A 22,277-nucleotide genomic window follows, 5' to 3' on the forward strand; every position below is an offset into this window, starting at 1 on the left:
AACCTAAGTCTCTCCTCTCTTTGCAATTTTTCAAGTGAAACTCCCTAGAAGTTTTTTTTTTTTTTTTTTTTTTTTTTTTTTTTTTTTTCAATTTGAACTTGAGCTTGCTAACTAAATAACTTCAAAAAAAAAAATAATAATAATAATAATAATAATTCAGTAATATATTTTTTTTAATTACAAAAACTGAATATTTGGGCCCAAAAAAAACTCATAATCTAAATAAATCAAACTAGGAATTTTTTTTTTTTTTTTTTTTTTACCTTATTCCCTTGTTTTTCTTTTGAGTTTTGACGCCGACTGAAACATTTACGACGAGTCCAATGCGATATAGGAAAAAGTTTCTCAGAGTCCGAACCCAACACGACAAAGATTGATGATATAAATACCTCACTACCTTCGCTCTTTTTCTCACACCTTCAATCTCTCTCTCTCTCTCTCTCTCTGTTTTTGTGTTTGTGTGAAAACGATTGACAATATGTCTTCGCTGAAGAAGGTGACGCTGAAGAGCTCAGATGGCGAGATTTTCGAGGTGGAAGAGACTGTGGCGATGGAGTCACAGACGATAAAGAGCTTGATCGAAGATGACTGTGCTAACAATACAATCCCATTGCCTAACGTAACAAGCCGCATACTCTCACTCGTCATCCAGTACTGCAAGGAGCACACGTCCTCCTCTGACTCTAACTCTTCCAAGTCCAATGAGGAGCTCAAGGCCTGGGATACTCAGTTCATCAATGTCGACCAGAACGTCCTCTTTGATCTCATCATGGTATGTACACAAAACCAAACCTTTTTCTTTCTTTCTTTCTTTCTTTTCAAGAAAGACCCTTTTGGCCATTCTCTCTGCTTTCACTTTTTATGTTACTGTATTTCATTGATTGTTTTTCTTTTTGGTTGCCATGATTTTTTTTTTTTTTTTTTTTTTTGTTGGGTTTTCTTTTTTCTTTCACTTTTGATGTTAGTCTCTTTCATTGATTTTGTGTGTTTTATTTTGGGTTTGCTATGCAATCTTTGCTATTTTTTTTTAAAAAAAAGAATGTGTTTTTTTTTTTGGGGGGGAGGGGTTTGTTTGGATGCTGAGAAAACAAGGGGGTGACGACTGAAGAGGAAAAACTGTTTTCTTTGATTAGTATTTTGTGGGGTTATGCATAGAACGTGAAAATTTTGGAAAAATAAAAGTTTATAATGAGCTGAGAAGAAAAAAGATAGGGAATTTTAGCCCATTGAGTTAGAGAGAGATTTTTTGTTGGATGCTATTGATCTCTGCCCCTGCAATTTTGCTATATGTTAAAGTTGTGTTCTTGTAATATTTCATGTAATTATTGGTTGGTGGGTCCTGTTGTTAAGGATTTTGGTGAGTTATGCTTTTTTTCATGAATTGTTTGTTTGGTTGTGGAGAATCTGTCTCTTTTATTTATTTTCTTTCAGGGGCAGAGAAAATTTTAGAATATATTGATTAATGTGGGGTTGCTATTTAGGTGCTACTGAGACAGCATGATTGGTTTTATTTTGGTTTTAATTGATGAATTTAAAATAAACATTTAGAGGTTGAAGCTCTGTAATGTATTTTATCTAGTCGGATGTCATTTAATTACAAAAGATTGCTTGCTACAACGGGTAACAATTGTTGTTCAAGAATGATACCAATTCTCTTTGCTTTTAGTTTAATTTTGTTTGGTTATTTTTTGGGTGTTGAACACATTTATTTCTCATGTGTTGCCTTTTCTCTTGATGGTTGACAAATTGTATTTAGAACCTTGAAGCTTAACTGATTACACTCATTGCTAGTTGCTATTTAGTCATGAATATATGTGGTGTCAAGAATTAATTTTTTGTATATTATATGTTGTGTTGTGTTACGATTTGTGCTTTAGTATCTTTTTGTTCTTGTTGTGTAATTCCCTTTGTAGGAAGTATATTGACTGGTTTCATGTATTTTCACTCTTATTATCATACATTATCATTATCTTCTCTAATTTTGTATTCATTTTCTTAATTGGATTTGTGTTCCCTTTGCTCCAATTTCAGGCGGCCAACTATTTGAACGTTAAGGGGCTATTGGATTTAACTTGCCAGACTGTGGCAGACATGATAAAGGGAAAGACTCCAGAACAGATTCGTGCGATATTCAATATTGTGAATGATTTCACTCCAGAAGAAGAAGAGGAGGTTCGAAGGGAGAATGCGTGGGCATTTGAGTGAAAGAAATAGAGTAGTTTCCCTTCTTTTCTATATATATTTTAGGGTTTTTTTTTTTTTTTTTTTTTTTTTTGAGAAACCTATATTTTAGGAATGTTGATCTAGTGATAGGGTTCGGCTTTTGTTTTGTCTCAAGCAGTAATAATAGGTTTTGACAAAGGAAGTTTATGTTATTATGATTTTAATTAACCTTAAATACGTAGCTTAATTTACTTTGTGGTCAAAATGTGTTAAGATTACTTATCATAACAATATTGGTTTTTGTGTTTGCTATTTTCATGGTCTTCTTGCTTTCCTATTAGCACATAGCTTGAAATTGTACTTGGCTGATCAGATGGTGTGTATCTGCCAATTAAGTTATGCTGCTAAATATATGCTTAAGAGCTCATTTTGATGTCATCTTCTATTATTTGGCTTGCATAGCAAGATCTTATATTTGTCATATGTATTATGCTGATCTAAGTAAAATGAAATTTAATTTTGGGTGAGATATAATTTTGTGTGATAGTGTGGATGTGTCTTTTTTACTTGTGAGCTTATGCCCCATACCACATAGCTTGGGTGAGGCCATGTGTGATAATACTGATGGGTCACCGCTTTGTAAGTTGATTGATGGAAATTTTATAAGTGTTTCTTTTCCAATTGTGAATTATCTTTTCTTGCTTCATCCACTTCGAGTCCATCTTGCCCAACTGGACTAACGGGTGTGCGATGATCGTCGAACAAATCATAGGCAGAGCTACTTTTATTAATAATAATATCTTCTTATATTTTTTACATTCCATGGGCGAGGTACAGTTTTTCCATCTAGGTCTTCTAGGTAATAAGCACCTATTCCGGCCACGGAGGTGATGCGGTACGGTCCTTCCCAGGTTGGTCCCAGCTTACCCCAGGAAGGGTTTTTAGCACTGCCGAGAATCTTTCTCATCACGAGGTCACCTGGACTCAAAGGTCGCAGCCTTACGTTAACGTCGTATCCCTGCTTTAGCTTCTGGTGATAGCAGGCCATATGGATCATCGTTTTCTCCCTTTTTTCCTTGGCTAAATCTAGACTTCTCCCCAATAGCTCGTCATTATTGTCTGGGGTGAAGGCATTAGACTTCAAGGTAGGGAAGCTATTCTCGATTGGGAGTACGGCCTCGGCCCCATAAGCCATTGAAAAGGGAGTTTCACCCGTTGATCGCCGCGGTGTAGTCCGATAGGTCCATAAAACATGCGAGAGCTCTTCCATCCATCTCCCCTTTGCATCATCCAATCTCTTTTTCAGACCGCTTACTATGACTTTGTTCACGGCCTCGGCTTGCCCATTTCCTTAAGGGTAGGCAGGAGTGGAATACCGATTAATGATCCCAAACTCGCAGTAGTACTCCCTGAAGTTCTTACTATCAAATTGGAGACCGTTGTTCGAGATGAGTGTGTGTGGAGTTCTGAAGCGTGTAATAATGTTTTTCCAAATGAATTTCTTGGCATCCACATCCCTGATGTTGGCCAAAGGTTCAGCCTCCACCCACTTGGTGAAATAATCAGTCCCGACTATTATGTATCGCTTATTTCCTGCTGCTTTGGGAAAATGACCGACAATATTAAGACCCCACTGAGCAAACGACCAGGGGCTGGAGAGAGGGTTAAAGACTCCTTCGGGTTGGTGGATATTTGAGACGAATCTCTAGCACTGATCACACTTCTTTGCATATTCTTGGGCCTCCCTTTGCATGTTCGGCCACCAGTATCCTTGGGTAAGTGCCTTGTGCGCCAGCGATCTTCCTCCGATGTGACTTCCACAAATCCCCTTATGTAACTCTTCAAGCAAAGACTCGAATTCTTCTGGGTGTATACATAATAGGTATGGCCCAGAATAGGAGTGCCAGTATAGTTTGTGGTCTTCCAATAACCAGAACCGAGGAGCGTTCCTCCGTATCTTCTCGGCTTCTAGTTTCCCTTCTGGTAGTGTATCGCCCTTCAGGAAGTTCAATATAGGATCCATCCAACTAGGACTCTTTCTAACCTGATGGACTTGAGCTTTCTTTCCTCTAGTGGAGCTTGTCTGGCATAAATCCTCAACAAGGATTGTCCTGGGCAGGTCATGTGCAGAGGATGTGGCTAGAGTGGTTAGGGAGTCTGCATGTGTGTTCTCGCTTCTTGGAACATGCATCAGGTTAAAGGATTCAAAGTTTGACTGCAGACGTTTGACCCGGCCGAGATATTCTTGCATTCGGGCATCTTTAGCTTCTAACTGGCCCATCACTTGGCCCACGACCAATTTGGAGTCCGAGAACGCTTCCATTGCCCTTCCACCCAATTTCTGAACCATCATCATCCCTTGAAGCAAGGCTTCGTACTCGGCCTCGTTGTTCGTAGCTGAGAACCCGAATCTTAGTGATTTCTCAATGGCAAAGCCTTCAGGCGATATTAAAACTATCCCAATTCCAGATTCTCTTTGGTTGGCCGCGCCATCCATGTAGACTTTCCAGCACAAGGTCTCCCATGTTGAGATTGTGCCAACGGATTTTCCATCCATGTCTTCCTTCTCGGTTATTGTTTCTATAGAGGGTTCAGCGAATTCTGCAACTAAATCTGCGAGGACTTGACCCTTGATAGAAGACCTAGGCATGTATGTAATGTCAAAAGCACCCAACAGCGCACTCCACATGGCGATCCTTCCTGTGTAATCGGCGCTTCGGAGCACCGACCGAAGGGGAAGCTGTGTTAAAACAATAACTGTATGTGCCTGAAAGTAATGAGGGAGCTTCCGTGTAGCGTGCACTACTGCCAGAATTGCTTTCTCCAATGGTAAGTATCGCATTTCGGCCTCATCTAATGATTTACTCACGTAGTACACTGGTCGCTGTACCCCATTGTCATCCCGTATCAGTACCAGGCTTACAGCATGAGGGGCTACGACTATGTATGCAAACAGTACCTCGTCTGCCTCAGGGCTAAACATGATGGGTGGTCGCGACAAGTATTCCTTGAGTTGCTAGAAGGCCCGGACACAATCCTCCGACCACTCAAACCCTTTCCATTTATTTATCAAGAGGTAAAAAGGTCGACATCGGTCTGTAGATCGTGATATGAACCAGTTTAATGCTACAATCATGCCAGTAAGTTTCTATACTTCTTTCGGATTCCGAGGAGCCTGTAGGCTATTAATCGCTTTGATTTGGTCTGGGCTTACCTCTATCCCTCTATGAGTCACCATATAGCCTAGGAATTTCCCAGACCCGACCCCGAATGAACATTTGTAAGCGTTGAGCCGCAGCTTGTGCTCTCTTAAGATGTCAAAGATGATCTCCAGGTCCTTTACGTGCTCGGACACTATTTTGCTTTTTACGACCATATCGTCTATGTAGACTTCAATAACTTTGCCCAGCTGTGGTTCGAAGGGCATTACCTTGTAGTGATAGTTCCCGATGGGTGTCATATACGCCGTCTTCTCCTGATCCTCTAATGCAAGGGGTATCTGATGATAGCCCTGGAAGGCATCCAGGAAGCTCATTTGAGGGTGGCCTACAGTTGCATCCACCAGCCGGTCAATTCGAGGCAAAGGGAATGGGTCTTTCGGGCATGCCTTATTCAAGTCCATGAAGTCCACACAGACTCACCATTTCCCCGTTTTCTTTCTCACCACCACCGTATTTGTCAACCATTCAGGGTAAAAAACTTCTTTAATGGCTCCTGCTTTTTTCAGTTTCATCACTTCGTCTCTAATAGCACTGGCATGTTCCTTTGAGGGACGTTGGGGTGGTTGCTTCTTTGGAATGGAAGATGGGTTAACATTCAAGTGGTGACAAATAAGGCTAGGGTCAACCCCCAGGGCATCGTATGCGTCCCATGCAAACACATCGATATTTCTTCTTAGAAACCCGACCAGTTCCTCTTTTTCTTGAGGAGGCAACTCGGAGCCGACCTAGAAAAATCTCTCGGGGTCATTGTCAACGGCAAACTTTTCTAAACTCTCACACCTTATCTCCTCGGCTGGCTCATCGACCTGCCCTGCCGAGGTGGTTGGTTGCTATAAGTTCTCAGAGGCCGAGGACTCGGCATTGGACCGACGCAAGATGGTGGCCACCATACACTGCCTGGCCATGGCCTGATCTCCACGAATCTCTTCTACTTGGCCTTTGGACGGGTATTTCACCTTTTGGTGAAGTGTGGAGGATACAGCTTCTAGGGCATGGATCCATGGCCTGACTACTATCGCTGTGTAGGGCGAGTAGGCATCGACCATGATAAAGTCCACTTCCACCACCTCTGATCCAGTTTGTATGGGTAGTCTAATTTTCCCTTTTGGTGTGACAGTCTTCCCTTCGAAGCTGATAAGGGGAGAGTCGTAAGCCGTCAAATCCTCCGGCCTCAGGTTCAGCCCCTTGTATAAATCAGGATACATTACTTCTACTGCGCTACCCGGGTCTACCAGCACCCTTCTCACATCGAAGCCTCCGATTCTCAGCGTAACCACTAAGGCATCGTCGTGAGGTTGGATAGTTCCCCTCTTATCCTCGTCCGAAAATCCTAATATTAGCGAGCTTCTCTTTTTAGACCTTTTAAATTCTCTTCCCCTGTCCTCGGCGGAGAGCCGAGCCACAAACAACACCTTGGAAGGAAACGACCCGGTTCTTCCTGGAGCGACGAGGATAACATGGATCGTTCCTGTGGAAGGTCTTAAGGATACATCTTTTCGAGGCTCTTGCATCGCCTGGCCCGGATGACCGCTTGAGGGGTGTAAAAGGTGACGTAACTTTCCTTCTCGAACCAACTGATCTAGGTGATTCCATAGATTCCTGCAATCCTCAGTGGTATGTCCATGGTCTTGATGATAGTGGCAATACAGGTTCTGGTTACGTTTTGAAGGGTCTCTGGCCATTTTTCTCGGCCATCTGAAGAAGGATTCGTTCCTCACTTTCTCCAGCACTTGTTGTACTGGCTCTCTGAACACGGCATTCACTGTTTGCATGTTACTTTGTCCAGCCTGTCTCAAAAAATCTCTCCTCGGCTGGTTGTGGTTATGTCGTTCCGACCTGAAATCATTCGCCTTGGGGGGAATGATCTTCTCCTTTCCTTTTCCTTGTAGCTGATCTTCTTCCACCCTTTTGTACTTGTCGATCCTATCCATCAACTGATGAACGTTGGCAACTGGTTTACCAGTGAGAGATTTCCTTAAGCCATGCTCGGTGGGGAGACCGCTTTTGAATGTGCTGATAGCGACATCATCATGGTTCTCATCCAACTCGTTATACATCTCCCAATATCTATCCGAATACGCCTTCAGGGTCTTTCCCTCGTGCATGGATAAGGACAACAACGAACTTAAGGGTCGAGGGACCCTGCTATTCGTAATAAAGCGAGAGCAGAAAGCCTGAGTGAGCTGCTTATATGAGCCTATGGAATTTGTCTTCAGGCTGTTGAACCATCTCATTGTCATTGGTCCCAAGCTGGATGGGAAGACTTTGCACATTAGGGCTTCATTTTGCGAGTAGATAGACATTTTTTGGTTAAACTGACTCGCGTGCTCCATCGGGTCTGCTCGGCTGTTGTAGATGGCGAACGTTGGTTGATTAAAGCGTCGAGGCAACTTAGCCCCTTCAATTCTGTACATGAAGGGTGATCTTGAAATCTGGTCTAATGCCTTATTTATAGCATCGTTTCCCAAACCCTTGCTGGATGGGCTCTCGTACTTTCGTACAGGGCGAGACTCCTTCTCGCAAGAAAAGGTTTCACTTTGGGGTGTTCTCAATCTCCGTCGATAACTCATGTCCTCCTCGTTAGAGGACGCATTTGAACTGGAGGGAGATCGCTTGTGCTGCGCACGTCGCAACTTCCTTTTCAGGCCATCTATCTTTCGCTGCATGGCCTGATGACTGTTTCGCCTTTGGGATACGTGACTACCTATCTGGGTATGACTTTGGCTCGTCTGGGTAGTGTGTACGCTTTCCTCACAATTCCTTCTGCTGCCTAGGTTGGCAAGGTTATTTTGTCGCTGGGACTCAACGGGTTCTGTCTGTTGAAGGTTAACCTGGTGAGGATTCTCCTGGTGTGGACCTGATTCTGCCATGCTCAACCGTTGTGCTTACTGATACTCTAGTTCTTCCCACAGACGGCACCAATTGTAGGGACACAATTTTAGTTGACCCGATCTTTGTTGGTCAAGTCTTGACCCAAAAAGTCCCACACAATGAATTTCTGTAGAGAATGGGCTAAAGAACTTGGTTCCAATTGGCTTATTCGGTTTGTTTCATGGACTCAGGAGACACAGAAACAAGAACAAAAGGAGGTAACAGTGAAAAGAGATCCTTCTCAGATGGTATGGTCTCCAACTTGATTAACGGGCACAGATTCATGCAAATAAAACCTCTACAATGTTCTCTCCTCTCTCTCTCCTTCTGTTTTTTCTCGTCCCTTTCTCTTGGGGGACTTTTACATATTATATAGACTCTCTTCTATCATCTGGGTTTTACACTTGTTGATCATCCAAACCCCCACTTGAGCACCTGTCACATCAGACACCCTTATCAATTCTTTGTGAGTTGCAATGACTAAGGTGGCACTGTTCAAGGGTCTTCTCCTCATTAATGCGGCCAAGAGAGTAGCTATGGTGCATTTAATGTGGTGGTGGCAGCCTTTGCTGAGATATTTTGGGTTTCCTTTCTTTTTACGTGCTTGGAAGGGAGACTACAGTAGCTGGGGTGCACTTTTGATCCGGATTTTTGGAACGTCCGAGGAGGAATGACTCCTCGGACGTGTTCTCTTTACCCCTACGGGCCTGGATAGGGATTCTGGGCCACGACGTCTCCTCGGACAGATGGGTCCTCGAACGGGCCTAGGGCCCAGCTAGCCTATTATTCTGGGCCGGTCCCCACATATATATATATATATATATATATTTTTTTTTTTTTTTTGAGTGAAAAGCCATATATATTAATATATACACACACACTTATTCTCTTTCATTTTGTTTTTCCTCTTTGTCTAATATTTTTTCTTTAAATGTTTGATTTCAAAAAAACATTTTGTAATTTAAATTTTGGATCAAGTAGAAGTTCTCAATATTTTATATTTTTATATGTATAGATCAATAAAAAAATTATACAAATGAAATGAAGATAAAAACTATTAAATTGATTTCTTATGTGTTTATGTTTAAGTTTTTTTTAAAAAAATAATTATTCAATTCCTTCTTTCTCCATCAAATAAAAAAATGAAATTGCTTCCAAATTCTTCTATTTTAGGACGAATTTGACTAATAATATATAAATGATATAAAAAAACAAATACCCACAAGTTTTACAATACCTAAATTTTAAGAAAGGGAGAGATTGACATGTATATTGAAGAGAGATAAAACAAACGAGATAGAGGGGAAAAGAGATCTTATACTTCAAATCAAAAGATGACTTAGTACAAAAGGAAAATAAAAATAGGTTTGAATATATATGAAGAGAAGAAAAATAAAAAATAAAAAAAAGAGTGGAGGAAAAGTAAAAAATAAAAAATAAAAAATCTCCATCCCGCCTTGATGGAAAGAAGAGTCGCCCCAGTTGAAAAAAAAAAAATTGATCTGTTTAGATTAGGTTTAGAGCTAGTATTTGTGGGTCACAAATTTTGGCAAGAAATTCAACAGGGAGATTGAAAATTTTCCTCTTTATTTACTGTGTTGAACCATGGAGTTGAAAAATTCAGTCTCCAAAATTCTTATCCCTCACCAAATGCCAGCTCCAAATCCCTCACCCAAACACATAGAGGAATATTTCTCGAATGTGTTATTTTGGCTATAGTAGTTATAATATGTAAATAGTAATAACCCATAGCTAAGTTAATTTTGAATAACTTTGTTTAATTGGCAACCATGGAGTCACCTACGGCCCCTACCAGTGAAATTTTTAGGAATGTATTTTCGTAGTGGCATAACTTACTTTCCTTTATTAAGAGAAACAGGATTTGTACTCCCCTTCCTTATTGTCAGATAACTTCTTTTTCTTGATTGTTTTATTTTTTAAAAATGTATGATGGGTATTTAATTTTGATGGAATATTTTGATATATATATATATATATATATATATAAATCTATTGTTATCGGTATTTGATTTTGATGGATTATATCAGTTTAAGGGATAAGGGGCTACAGACCTTGCATAATTATGATATAATCAGCAGATAAATTACACTAATATTGTAGTTTTCATTTATTATATTTACCTCCAGGAATGGAGTTAGAACTTTGAGTTAAGGGGCGGTTTTACTGTTGGCTATGTGTAACGGTTTCAACTTCTAACTTTGCTACTACTTAGTTACTGAGATTTTTTTTTTTTTTTTTTTTTAATTTTTATGTGGGTAAGAACAAAATTATTTTTGTTTAGAGTTTTTTAAAGGACATTGTAGGGGGCGGTTTTGGGGCTCAGGCCCAACAGGCGGGTGGTTCTGGCCCAAAAGTCCCTCAACAATGAATTTGTAGAGAGTAGGTTACAGAACTAGGTCTTTGACAGAGGAAACGTAATTATGAACAAGCCATGCAACCAGTTGGACGTAAGGATATTCCTCCAAGCTTTTGGAATAACAGTCCCTGGGGCTGTATCTTCTGCTTCTTGTCTCTAACTCCTTTCTCTTTTTCTATCTTTTTCTTCTTTCCGCTTGCGATCCCCTTTCCATGGGGATTTCCTTCTCTTATATAGCATCCTTCCTAAGATCACGACCCTACACTTGTCAACCATCTGACCCTCTACTTGAGTGCTTGTCCCATAGGTCATCCTCCCTTTTTTCTGTGAGTTGCACTGGCCAAGATAATTCTGCGTTCCTGTCCTTTCCACATTAATGCGGCTGGAAAAGTAGTTCCTTGGCATTTAATGCGGCAGTTGTGGTTGCCCCCCTTCCTGAACGTCACGCACTATTCCTTCGTATTGGGTGACTTTTCGCCATGTATGGAGTGTGAATCGGACACCTACTTGGCGAGTCCGAGGAGGTAGTCCTTCTCGGACGCCCCTAAGCAGGCCCGGCCCAACATGGTTGGGATGGGATATCCTATGCCCATGCCTTTTCTTCTTGTTGTGGTTGGGCTTGGTACATGTACTATGGCCCAACATCGGCTGACGGATTTTACCCCCACAGACATGTTTGTTTATTTTGGATAAAATTGGTTAATTGAGCTTAATTTTTTTTTTTAGTTTTACTATTGGTAATTTTTGTTGTTGAGCTATTTTTTTGGGCTTGTATATTTTTTTTAAAATTTTAGATCTATCAATTTTTTTATGGTCACTAAAATTAGAAAAATTCTAGAGTTACAAGCTTTTTTTATATAAATTACTAATATGATAAGTGATTACTAATAAGTAAAAAAATGAAATGAGTATTATAAACCCAGTTTAAAACACTAGTATTACTATTTTCATGTGTGTTTTAATAAGTATTGCTGTTTACTAAAAAAAAGTGAGTGGTGGGCTCATTATGTGAAACAATAAGAATTTGCTACTAAAATAGTTTGTAAAAATGTTATAAAAAAGTTTATGAATATAAAATTATACTTAAAAGAATCAATGATATTGTTTAAGGAAAACAAAATGTAATTTTATATAACAAAATTACTAAAATTAATACACATATATATATATATATATATTTATATATAATAATATTTTATAAAAATAATTTTGGGGGGGGGGGGGGGGGGGGGGGGGTGGTGCGGCCATTGCTCCCCTAGTCCAATGATAGTTCCATCCCTGTTTGCCTCTCCTCTGGTTTGGCACAAAACAAAATGTAGTTTTAATTTTACCTCCTCTAACAGAAAATTCAGTATTTATGAAAGCCTCTTTTTTTAGAGGGATTTTAAAAGCATTTTTTTAATCATCCATGTCAGGTTAGTGTAAATGGTTTACATTTTAGAAGAGAGGTGGGTGTAATAACAAATCCTTAGAAGAGGTTAGTGCAATTTTCCCTATGATCATCACTAAAAGTAAATAATTGTAAAAATAAAATATGAATAATTCATATTCGACCAAGCGTAGCTAAATTAAATAAACCATATATAGAAAACATAGGCATATTACCTTGCACCTAAAAAGTAATATACCATTTAACCTATCAAAAAATTAAGTTACTAATCTAAAAGCATCACATCTAATTACCACGCAATCTACTTTATGCAAAAAATGTTAGTAGTTAGTAATTTAGCCTTAATTTAATAAATTTGAAAGTTAGAGGACTTCGTTCTTTTTTATTAGAGGACTTAATTCTAATTGAACAAAAGTCAAAATAGAGACATGAAATTAAATTTTACTCAAGAGGGTGCAATTTGTAACTTAGCATTAAAATTTTATTTTAAATCTGAAAACAAAGGATTTGAAAAAGATATGTTCAAATTAAAATCCACTAAATTTAAGGAATACATGATAAGAAATTGCTCCCTTTCTATAGCCCTCATAAGAATTCATCTCACTATTTCCGCACGCTCCCTACAAAAAGAGAAATGTTACCGTTGTAATAATTTTCACAACATTTGAGTTGTCAGGTTTTTAGTAGTTCTCAATTTATTTATTTATTTATTTATTTTTTTTTTTTTGAGAAACAAGACTTTGATTATTATTAAGAAACAGGTAAGTCTGCCTAATAAACATCAACACAATGGAATGGAACATCCTCCATTCAAATAGAAAAACATGTGACATGACGTCTATGTCTAGCAAGGTTATGAGCTACATTGTTACCGTCTCTACCAAAATGTTGAAACTTAACCCAATTAAGCCAATTTGCACAAGCTTGGGCCTCCCTAATTAGCAAGCCAAAGGGAGGTGACTGATTCGTTAAGGCTCTCATAATAGTGTCAGGGTCGCCTTCGAAGATAATCCTATCATAACCCAGTTCTAGAGCAATGGCTCGAGTGGCTGCCAGAGCCTCCATCTCCACAACTAAAATAGAAAGCTGAACATTCTGTGTTAAAGATACCATAAACAAACCTCGGCTGTCATGGATTATCACACCTATACCTGCTCTACCATCATCCTGAAAAATTGCCGCATCAATATTAGCTTTGTACCAATCTAGCGATGGTGGTAACCACCTTACACGAGGTCTGACCGAAGGTGCTGCTGCTGTTTTCTTTAGCTATGCAAACCGGTACTTCATCAGAGCTTCAAAAGCTTTTTGTGCTATAAGGTTTAAGGGAAAACCAGGTGGGGATGTTCGTGCTTTGTTTCTTCGATACCAGATCGTCAAAACTTGAACAACAAATAGCTCAACGTTGCAACCCAACTCAAAGACATGGAGGAGCAGTTGAGGGAAGTCTTGGAAGGTCATTTGTTCTCTCAAACTCCATTGAGGGTCTTCAGCCCATACCTGTGCAAGGTTCGGACATGACCATAATGAATGAAGAACATCTTCATTATGCTATAAACAAAGAGAGCAGCTAGGGTCATCCACCACCTATGAAGCACGGGTGCGTTTCGGGACTCGGGTGCGGGTGCGGGTACGGGTGCGGGACTCGGCAATTTTTGAAAAAGGTGGGTGCGGGTGCGGGTGCGGCAGGACTCGGCGATCAAAAAATTATTAAAAATATTTTTATAATATATGTTTAATATATTGCTAAGCATACTTTTACTTTTTCACATTATATAAACAAATATTTTACTAATAATTTATAAACAAATATTTATAAACAAATATTTTACTAATATTTAACCAAATATTTAACCAAATATTTATAAACAAATATTGAACCAAATATTTATAAACAAATATTTTACTAATAATTTATAAACGGTGCGTTTGCACCTTTTTTTTTTTTTTTTTTTTTTTTAATTTCGGCCTAACTCGGCCGTTTCGGCCGATACAGGCCGATACGGCCGATACGGACCGAGTCGGCGCCGATTTCGGCCGCGTCGGCCCTAGTCGGGATCCGCCACGTGGTGCGACGCGGCACGACGCGGGACGGACGCGCGGTCTGCGGCGTCCCTCCCGCGTCGCCGCGTCCCGCCGCGTCGGACGCGGGTACGCTGGCCTGGGAGCCGCGTCCGTGCATCCCAGTCCACCACACAGCAGCGCAGCAGGTTGGTTATTGTTGGGATGGCATTTTTGCAAGCTCTCCAAAGAAAATTCCTGATTTTCTGAGTATGCATACTATGAATTTTCCTTGAAACCCATACCACCTTCGGATTTTAGTTCACACAGATCCTCCCATTTGATCCAATAAATTTTCTTACAATCTCCTCTTTGTCCCCACCAAAAACCATGAATAAGCTTTTCAATTTCATGACAGAGGCCAAGTGGGAGCTTGAAGCAACACATTGTATATGTTGGAATAGCTTGGAACACTGCCTTAATCAACACTTTTCTCTCTACTTGTGAAAGTAGGCTTTCTTCCCACCCCTGAAGCTTCCTCCAAACCCTTTCTTTGATGTAATCAAAACTCACCTTTTTGTGTTTTCCCATAAGTGATGGCAAACCCAAATATTTATCGTAGTGCAAAATTTCAGGAACCCCTAAAGCTTCCTTGATTTCTATGCTCATGGCAGTAGTGGTGGATTTACTAAAAAAGATGGATGTTTTGCCTCGATTTATTTGCTACCCCAACATACTTTCACAGGAGGCTAGGATATCCAACACCTTTTGCATTCATTTCTATTGGACCTGCAAAATAATAAGCTATCATCTGCAAAAAGCAGATGGGTTAGTTTTGGGCTTCTTCTACTCAAAGCAAAGCCGTGTATGGAGCCCTCATTTGTTGCCTTCAAAATAAGATTGTTAAGGCCTTCCGTGCATAACAAAAATAGAAAGGGAGATAGGGGATCGCCTTGGTGAATTCCCCTTGTAGGATTAATCAAACCCTTTGGTTCACCATTCACCAACACCGAGTATGAAACTATTTTGACACAAACCATCATGAGGGCAATCCATCTTTCGTTAAACCCCAATTTTCTCATTACTTTCTCCAAAAAACACCACTCCACTCTATCATATGCCTTACTAATGTCTAATTTTATCGTCATATAACCTGATTTCTTAGATTTGTGAGTATGCATACCATGTAGTGTTTCAAAAGCAACATGAAAATTATCTGAAATCAAGCAATTTTTTGTGAAGGCACTTTGGTGTTTAGTTATGATTGAGGGTAGGATTTTTTTTTAACCTATTTGTAAGGACTTTTGAAAAAATTTTATGAAGGACATTACAAAGGCTAATAGGACGATAATTAGAGATAGTAATGAGATTTTTAATTTTTGGGATTAAAGTTATGAATGCATGGTTTAGGGGATGGGGTAAGGTGACATAATTTAAATATGACAAGATAGTTTTTGTGACATTATCACCTACAAGACCCCAATAATTTTGATAGAAGAGAGAGGTCATACCGTCGGGGCCAGGAGCTTTTAATGGGGCCATTTGTTTCAATGCTACTTCTAGTAGTTCTCATTTGAATCCACTACTCACATATTTTTTTTATTTACCATTAAGAACTTGTCACCTTGACAAGTATAAAATATTTTGTAAAAGTGTTGTATCTCTAAAGTTATTGTAAAAAGAAAAAGAAAAAAAAAAAGAGTAGTATTTATGAACTTTCTAATGAATCTTATCTTATTTCACCCCATATATAAATTTATGTACAATTTTTTTGAAACCTCGTCTTTCTTAATACAAATTTACTTATTTTTAAATAAAATAAATCAATGGAAATAAACAAATCTAAATCTAGGACTTGATTAATGATCATCCAAAGACATTCTTAATAAGCCTTTCTTTTTTTGACAAGTACTTTTTTTTTTTTTTTAAGATATATTATTAAGATACATTTGCTTGAAGTTATTTAATTATATAGACCATTTTGAAACTCGAGTTTACTAAACTTGAGATCCAAGTGAAAATCGAGTTTAGCAAACTTCAATTCTAAGCATATAACACTTACGTGGATATTCTAATGTAGTATTTTAAAATAAAATATTCCACACGAAATTCAAGTTTAGTCCATCAAACACTTAACTTAAAATAAGGTCATGTTAATGAGTGCCCTTAAGGTATTTAGTAATAAATAATTTCAAGAAAATTTTGATACGAATTTCATTGAAAATATTAAAAAGTATTAAAAAAGTCAATTTTTTCCCCATAAAAAATGTTAAAAATATCTCTTAAATCAATATTCTTAGGGTATCCGTTAACTTTTCCTTTTAAAATAAAAACCTAAGTCTCTTCTCTCATTGCAATTTTTCAAGTGAAACTCCCTAGAATTTTTTTTTTTTTTTTTTTTTCCAAGTAGAACTTGAGCTTGCTAACTAAATAACTTCCAAAAAAAAAAAAACTCATAATCTTTTTTTTTTTTTTTTTTGAGAAACCAAAAAAAAAAAACTCATAATCTAAATAAATCAAACTAGGAATTTATTTTTTTTACCTTATTCCCTTGTTTTTCTTGAGTTTTGACGCCGACTCAAACATTTACGACGAGTCCGATGCGATATAGGAAAAAGTATCTCAGAGTTCGAACCCAACACGACAAAGATTGATTATATAAATACCTCACTACCTTCGCTCTTTTTCTCACACCTTCAATCTCTCTCTCTCTCTCTCTCTCTCTCTCTCTCTCTCTTTTTGTGTTTGTGTGAAAACGATTGACAATATGTCTTCGCTGAAGAAGGTGACGCTGAAGAGCTCAGATGGCGAGATTTTCGAGGTGGAAGAGACTGTGGCGATGGAGTCACAGACGATAAAGAGCTTGATCGAAGATGACTGTGCTAACAATACAATCCCATTGCCTAACGTAACAAGCCGCATACTCTCACTCGTCATCCAGTACTGCAAGGAGCACACGTCCTCCTCTGACTCTAACTCTTCCAAGTCCAATGAGGAGCTCAAGGCCTGGGATACTCAGTTCATCAATGTCGACCAGAACGTCCTCTTTGATCTCATCATGGTATGTACACAAAACCAAACCTTTTTCTTTCTTTCTTTCTTTCTTTTCAAGAAAGACCCTTTTGGCCATTCTCTCTGCTTTCACTTTTTATGTTACTGTATTTCATTGATTGTTTTTCTTTTTGGTTGCCATGATTTTTTTTTTTTTTTTTTTTTTGGTTGGGTTTTCTTTTTTCTTTCACTTTTGATGTTAGTCTCTTTCATTGATTTTGTGTGTTTTATTTTGGGTTTGCTATGCAATCTTTGCTATTTTTTTTTAAAAAAAAGAATGTGTTTTTTTTTTTGGGGGGGAGGGGTTTGTTTGGATGCTGAGAAAACAAGGGGGTGACGACTGAAGAGGAAAAACTGTTTTCTTTGATTAGTATTTTGTGGGGTTATGCATAGAACGTGAAAATTTTGGAAAAATAAAAGTTTATAATGAGCTGAGAAGAAAAAAGATAGGGAATTTTAGCCCATTGAGTTAGAGAGAGATTTTTTGTTGGATGCTATTGATCTCTGCCCCTGCAATTTTGCTATATGTTAAAGTTGTGTTCTTGTAATATTTCATGTAATTATTGGTTGGTGGGTCCTGTTGTTAAGGATTTTGGTGAGTTATGCTTTTTTTCATGAATTGTTTGTTTGGTTGTGGAGAATCTGTCTCTTTTATTTATTTTCTTTCAGGGGCAGAGAAAATTTTAGAATATATTGATTAATGTGGGGTTGCTATTTAGGTGCTACTGAGACAGCATGATTGGTTTTATTTTGGTTTTAATTGATGAATTTAAAATAAACATTTAGAGGTTGAAGCTCTGTAATGTATTTTATCTAGTCGGATGTCATTTAATTACAAAAGATTGCTTGCTACAACGGGTAACAATTGTTGTTCAAGAATGATACCAATTCTCTTTGCTTTTAGTTTAATTTTGTTTGGTTATTTTTTGGGTGTTGAACACATTTATTTCTCATGTGTTGCCTTTTCTCTTGATGGTTGACAAATTGTATTTAGAACCTTGAAGCTTAACTGATTACACTCATTGCTAGTTGCTATTTAGTCATGAATATATGTGGTGTCAAGAATTAATTTTTTGTATATTATATGTTGTGTTGTGTTACGATTTGTGCTTTAGTATCTTTTTGTTCTTGTTGTGTAATTCCCTTTGTAGGAAGTATATTGACTGGTTTCATGTATTTTCACTCTTATTATCATACATTATCATTATCTTCTCTAATTTTGTATTCATTTTCTTAATTGGATTTGTGTTCCCTTTGCTCCAATTTCAGGCGGCCAACTATTTGAACGTTAAGGGGCTATTGGATTTAACTTGCCAGACTGTGGCAGACATGATAAAGGGAAAGACTCCAGAACAGATTCGTGCGATATTCAATATTGTGAATGATTTCACTCCAGAAGAAGAAGAGGAGGTTCGAAGGGAGAATGCGTGGGCATTTGAGTGAAAGAAATAGAGTAGTTTCCCTTCTTTTCTATATATATTTTAGGTTTTTTTTTTTTTTTTTGAGAAACCTATATTTTAGGAATGTTGATCTAGTGATAGGGTTCGGCTTTGGTTTTGTCTCAAGCAGTAATAATAGGTTTTGATGAAGGAAGTTTATGTTGTTATGATTTTAATTAACCTTAAATATGTAGCTTAATTTACTTTGTGGTCAAAATGTGTTATGCATAAGAGGTGTTTGTTATCTTAGAATATTATCTACTTGACTTTCCCATATGTTCATTTTGTGTGAGCTATCTTATTATTCAACAAACTACAGGGGTTTTAGAATATAGATCCCATACCATTGGGATGGTCTTCCCCAATTTTAATGTTCATCTAATAATCTTGTCTAGATTTTACCTCTATGCAGAAAAATAAATTGAGGCTTAAATCCTCCTCAAATAAACTCTTGTTTAGTTGTTTTCCACTTTTTAGAAGGATCAGGGTTGTTAATCGTTGCAAATCATCTTCGTCTCTGAATCAGTTGTAAGAAAGCTGGAAAATTTGCTGTCAGCTTCCCGACCCCAGTAGATAGTGCTGCGTGCTGCTAGGCCTACGCTGTACGTAACACTAGTGCTTTGAGCTTTGTCACTTATTCACAAGAAAAAGAAAAAAAAAATCAAATGACATTGTTTTGATGGTACAACATATGTAACACTCAAAACGACATTGGTTTGAACACTGAAGAAGTCAAAAGCCATGTCTTTGTAGTCCGCTCATGTAAATAACATATTTGTCGCCAACCGTTTGTGATTGTAATCAAGAAGGAAAAGGAAAAAACATGTGTGGAGATAAGGACTTCTTATCTCACATCCATGGACATAAACAATATGAACATAGTTATCTAGAAAAAGTCTATAGACACAAAAAATTTCATAAAAAGTCATGGCAACAACCATTCTAGTAATAATTGTAATGCTCAAAAAGAATTACTAATATTTGAGTTGCTAATGTAATTAAACCATTTAATTGAAAAGTGATAACCCATTTAATCTTATCCAAATTGTAATTTTCAATTCTTAACTCAATACCTACTACTACTAATCCTAATAAGGAAACTAAGCCCAACAGAATCATTGACAACCTACATGATGCAAATAGCTGTTTTAAAATTCAGAGGACATGGTTCTGCACAAAGCTGTGTCATGAGATTGTTTCTCTGTCTCCATAATCCAAAGTTTCTCTTCAAATTTGTTCATAATCTTTTTTTTTTTTTTTTTGAAGTGTTGGCCGATGAAGCTTTCACAATAAGCTGATTATCAAAAAAAGGTTTTCACAATAAGCTTTGCAGCAAGTTTAGCATTATGTTCCTTTAATAACATGTGGAAAATTTTGTTAGGGTCATACAGATAGGCTTTGTAATTTTCAAAGAACTTTGTTGTCACAGGAAGCTATCACCAAAAAATAGTGACGATGTCGATACCACAAGGAAAGTAAACCTTTTTGTGAAGAGAAGAAAGCTCAGGTTTATATTCATGGATCCATGGTTGACATATTAGAGTATGTAGGACTATTAATAACCTAAAATAACACATCTTAGATAATTAACTGGGCTAAAGGTGACACTGAGGGTGACAATTCCCAACATTTCTTTTCTTATGTTTGGGCATTGACGTATTGACTATTGCGTAGTTAGCATAGAATCCTCTCTACCTAGGCCTAAGCAACTTGTAGCGCACAATTGTCAAATATGAAGAGTGCTTCGGTAATCGACCAAGACCATTGGAACCCTCTCACTTCTAGCGTCTATGGTAATATTGAGGGCTTCAGTTTGTTGGTGCCTCTTGTGAGGGAGATTATTTTCAAAGAATATAAAAGAAAAAAATGTTTTTGGTTGAAATTTTATTTTACTTTTTAGAAAAAATATGTATATACTTTGGGATGATGCAATGCATTTAGAGCAAATATTTTCATTTCCGGGGGTCAAGCTATAAGCACCAAGTGTTACCTCTAGGGAAAGTTATCTTTCAGGAGTAATGATTATCACGCAGTACATCATCCATATACACTATATCTTACACATTATAAATGTGGACATCTCACATTCAATTGTAGACGTAGCGTGTAAGGAGTGTACATTAACTAGTGTTTGAGAAAATTTATTGATCCTTTAGAACAAGTGTGATTACTTTTAGGCATTTTAGAAGTTAGTTAGATGTGCTCAATTGATTTAGATATATAGAAATTGGCTTAGCATAATATTTTAGCATGTGATAGATTCATTTACACGTGCTTAAGAAATACTTAGTTATGCTGATCATATAACTAACTCTTTGTAGTATAAAACTATAAATAGCTATTCTATGACCTTTTAAAGAAAGTTATTGATAATTGAATGAGAATTTAGCATTCGTGAGTAGTGTTTGAAGTGAAGAATATCTCTCAAAAACAACAATGTCGTTGATACGTTTGAGGTGGAAGAGAGCATGGCAATGGAGTTGCAGACAATAAAGAACATGATCGAAGACAACTACACCAACAGTGTGATCCCATTGCACAATGTCACAAGTGACATTCTTGAACTTGTCATCGAGGACTGCAAGAAGCATGTGGAGGCTGCTGAGTCCGAGTCTGAACCTTCTTGTTCTTTGGCTTCCAAGCTCATCGACAATCCACTCAAGGCCTGGGATGTCAAGTTCATCAAGGTCCACCAAGAAACACTCTTCAACCTGATTCTGGTATTTACAACTCTATTCCCTTTTTCCCTTTCATTCTGCTCTCACTTTTTTTCCAATTGTTTTCTTTTACTATTCATACAGTTCTTTCTCTTCTTTTCTTTTTTTCTTTCTTCTTCTTCCTTTTTCTGGGTGAGAAAGATTGTGAGTTTGAGTATTTGAGTCTGGGTTATGTTTTGGTTAAAATGTTTTTGTTTTAATTGATTGATCAAATAAAACATTAGAGATTAAATTCTGTCATTTATATTTTACCTAGTTAGATGTCATTTTAATTGCAAAGGATTAACAATTGCAGTTTGATAGTGATACTGGTTCTCATTTCTTTTAGTTTTAATTTGTATAGTTATTTGTTGGGCATTGAAATAATTTAGTTTCATCATGATAAAAGATGTTATTCTTTTCTCTTGATGGTTGATGAATTATACTTAGAACCATGAAGTTTAACTGATTAGAGTCACGAATAATTGCTATGTAGTCATGCATCTGTTTATAAAAATAAAATGTAGTTATGCATCAATGTGGTAAGACTTTGTGGTAAAGCAATGTCTGATATCTGGTTTTAGGGGATCATAAATCAGAGGTTCTTGTAGTTCATATGCTATGTTGTATGTGAATTGTGGGTTAAGCTTTAGTATCTCTTTTGTGTTTCTGGTGTGCATGCCCTTTGAAGGATGTAGTGCTTATTGGTTTCATTTACTTTCACTCTTCTATGTAACACTACCATTATCTTTTTAATTTAGTATAGACTGTCTTACTTGGTGGATGGGTGAACTATTTTTCAAATTTTTCAGGCGGCCAACTATCTGGATATCAACGGGCTGTTGGATTTGACCTGCCAAGCAGTGGCAGATATGATGGAGGGAAACACTATAGATCAGATACATAAGATTTTCCACATTGAGAATGATTTCACTCAAGAATAAGAAGATGAAGTTTTGAAGCAGAACCGGTGGGCATTTGAAAATAAGGAATGTTTTTATTTTCTTTGCTAAGAAATAGGAACGTCGATGCAATGATTGGATTCAGCGTTTGGTATTATTAGGTAT

General features: G+C 37.5%; 4 protein-coding genes across 5 annotated transcripts; 3 read left to right on the forward strand and 1 right to left on the reverse strand.

Moving 5' to 3' along the window:
- The first annotated feature begins 305 nt into the window (after positions 1-305).
- On the forward strand, positions 306-18,766 carry LOC126706744 (SKP1-like protein 1B). Of its 2 annotated transcripts, XR_007648703.1 has the most exons (3): positions 306-772; positions 2,032-2,350; positions 18,654-18,766. XR_007648703.1 is itself a non-coding variant. In XM_050406278.1 (2 exons), the coding sequence occupies exons 1-2, from the start codon at positions 479-481 to the stop codon at positions 2,203-2,205; spliced, it is 468 nt and encodes a 155-aa protein (XP_050262235.1). In that variant the 5' UTR covers positions 306-478; the 3' UTR covers positions 2,206-2,645. The 2 variants fall into 2 exon arrangements, 1 of the variants encoding a protein (XP_050262235.1); XM_050406278.1 differs by lacking the exon at positions 18,654-18,766 and having other exon boundaries at positions 2,032-2,645.
- Positions 12,834-14,693, reverse strand: LOC126705193 (uncharacterized). The gene is made up of 3 exons (XM_050404111.1): positions 14,598-14,693; positions 13,407-13,523; positions 12,834-13,292 (listed from the first exon to the last, which is right to left on the reverse strand). Exons 1-3 carry the CDS (start codon positions 14,691-14,693, stop codon positions 12,834-12,836), a joined length of 672 nt encoding a protein of 223 aa, XP_050260068.1.
- On the forward strand, positions 16,626-18,766 carry LOC126706742 (SKP1-like protein 1B). Its single transcript, XM_050406277.1, has 2 exons — positions 16,626-17,085; positions 18,345-18,766. Exons 1-2 carry the CDS (start codon positions 16,792-16,794, stop codon positions 18,516-18,518), a joined length of 468 nt encoding a protein of 155 aa, XP_050262234.1. The 5' UTR covers positions 16,626-16,791; the 3' UTR covers positions 18,519-18,766.
- Positions 18,767-19,969: 1,203 nt separating this feature from the next.
- On the forward strand, positions 19,970-22,277 carry LOC126706158 (SKP1-like protein 1B). Its single transcript, XM_050405468.1, has 3 exons — positions 19,970-19,989; positions 20,931-21,234; positions 22,023-22,277. Exons 1-3 carry the CDS (start codon positions 19,970-19,972, stop codon positions 22,152-22,154), a joined length of 456 nt encoding a protein of 151 aa, XP_050261425.1. The 3' UTR covers positions 22,155-22,277.

This window comes from Quercus robur, chromosome 11, assembly GCF_932294415.1.
Source record: "Quercus robur chromosome 11, dhQueRobu3.1, whole genome shotgun sequence".
Lineage (NCBI taxonomy): Eukaryota > Viridiplantae > Streptophyta > Magnoliopsida > Fagales > Fagaceae > Quercus > Quercus robur.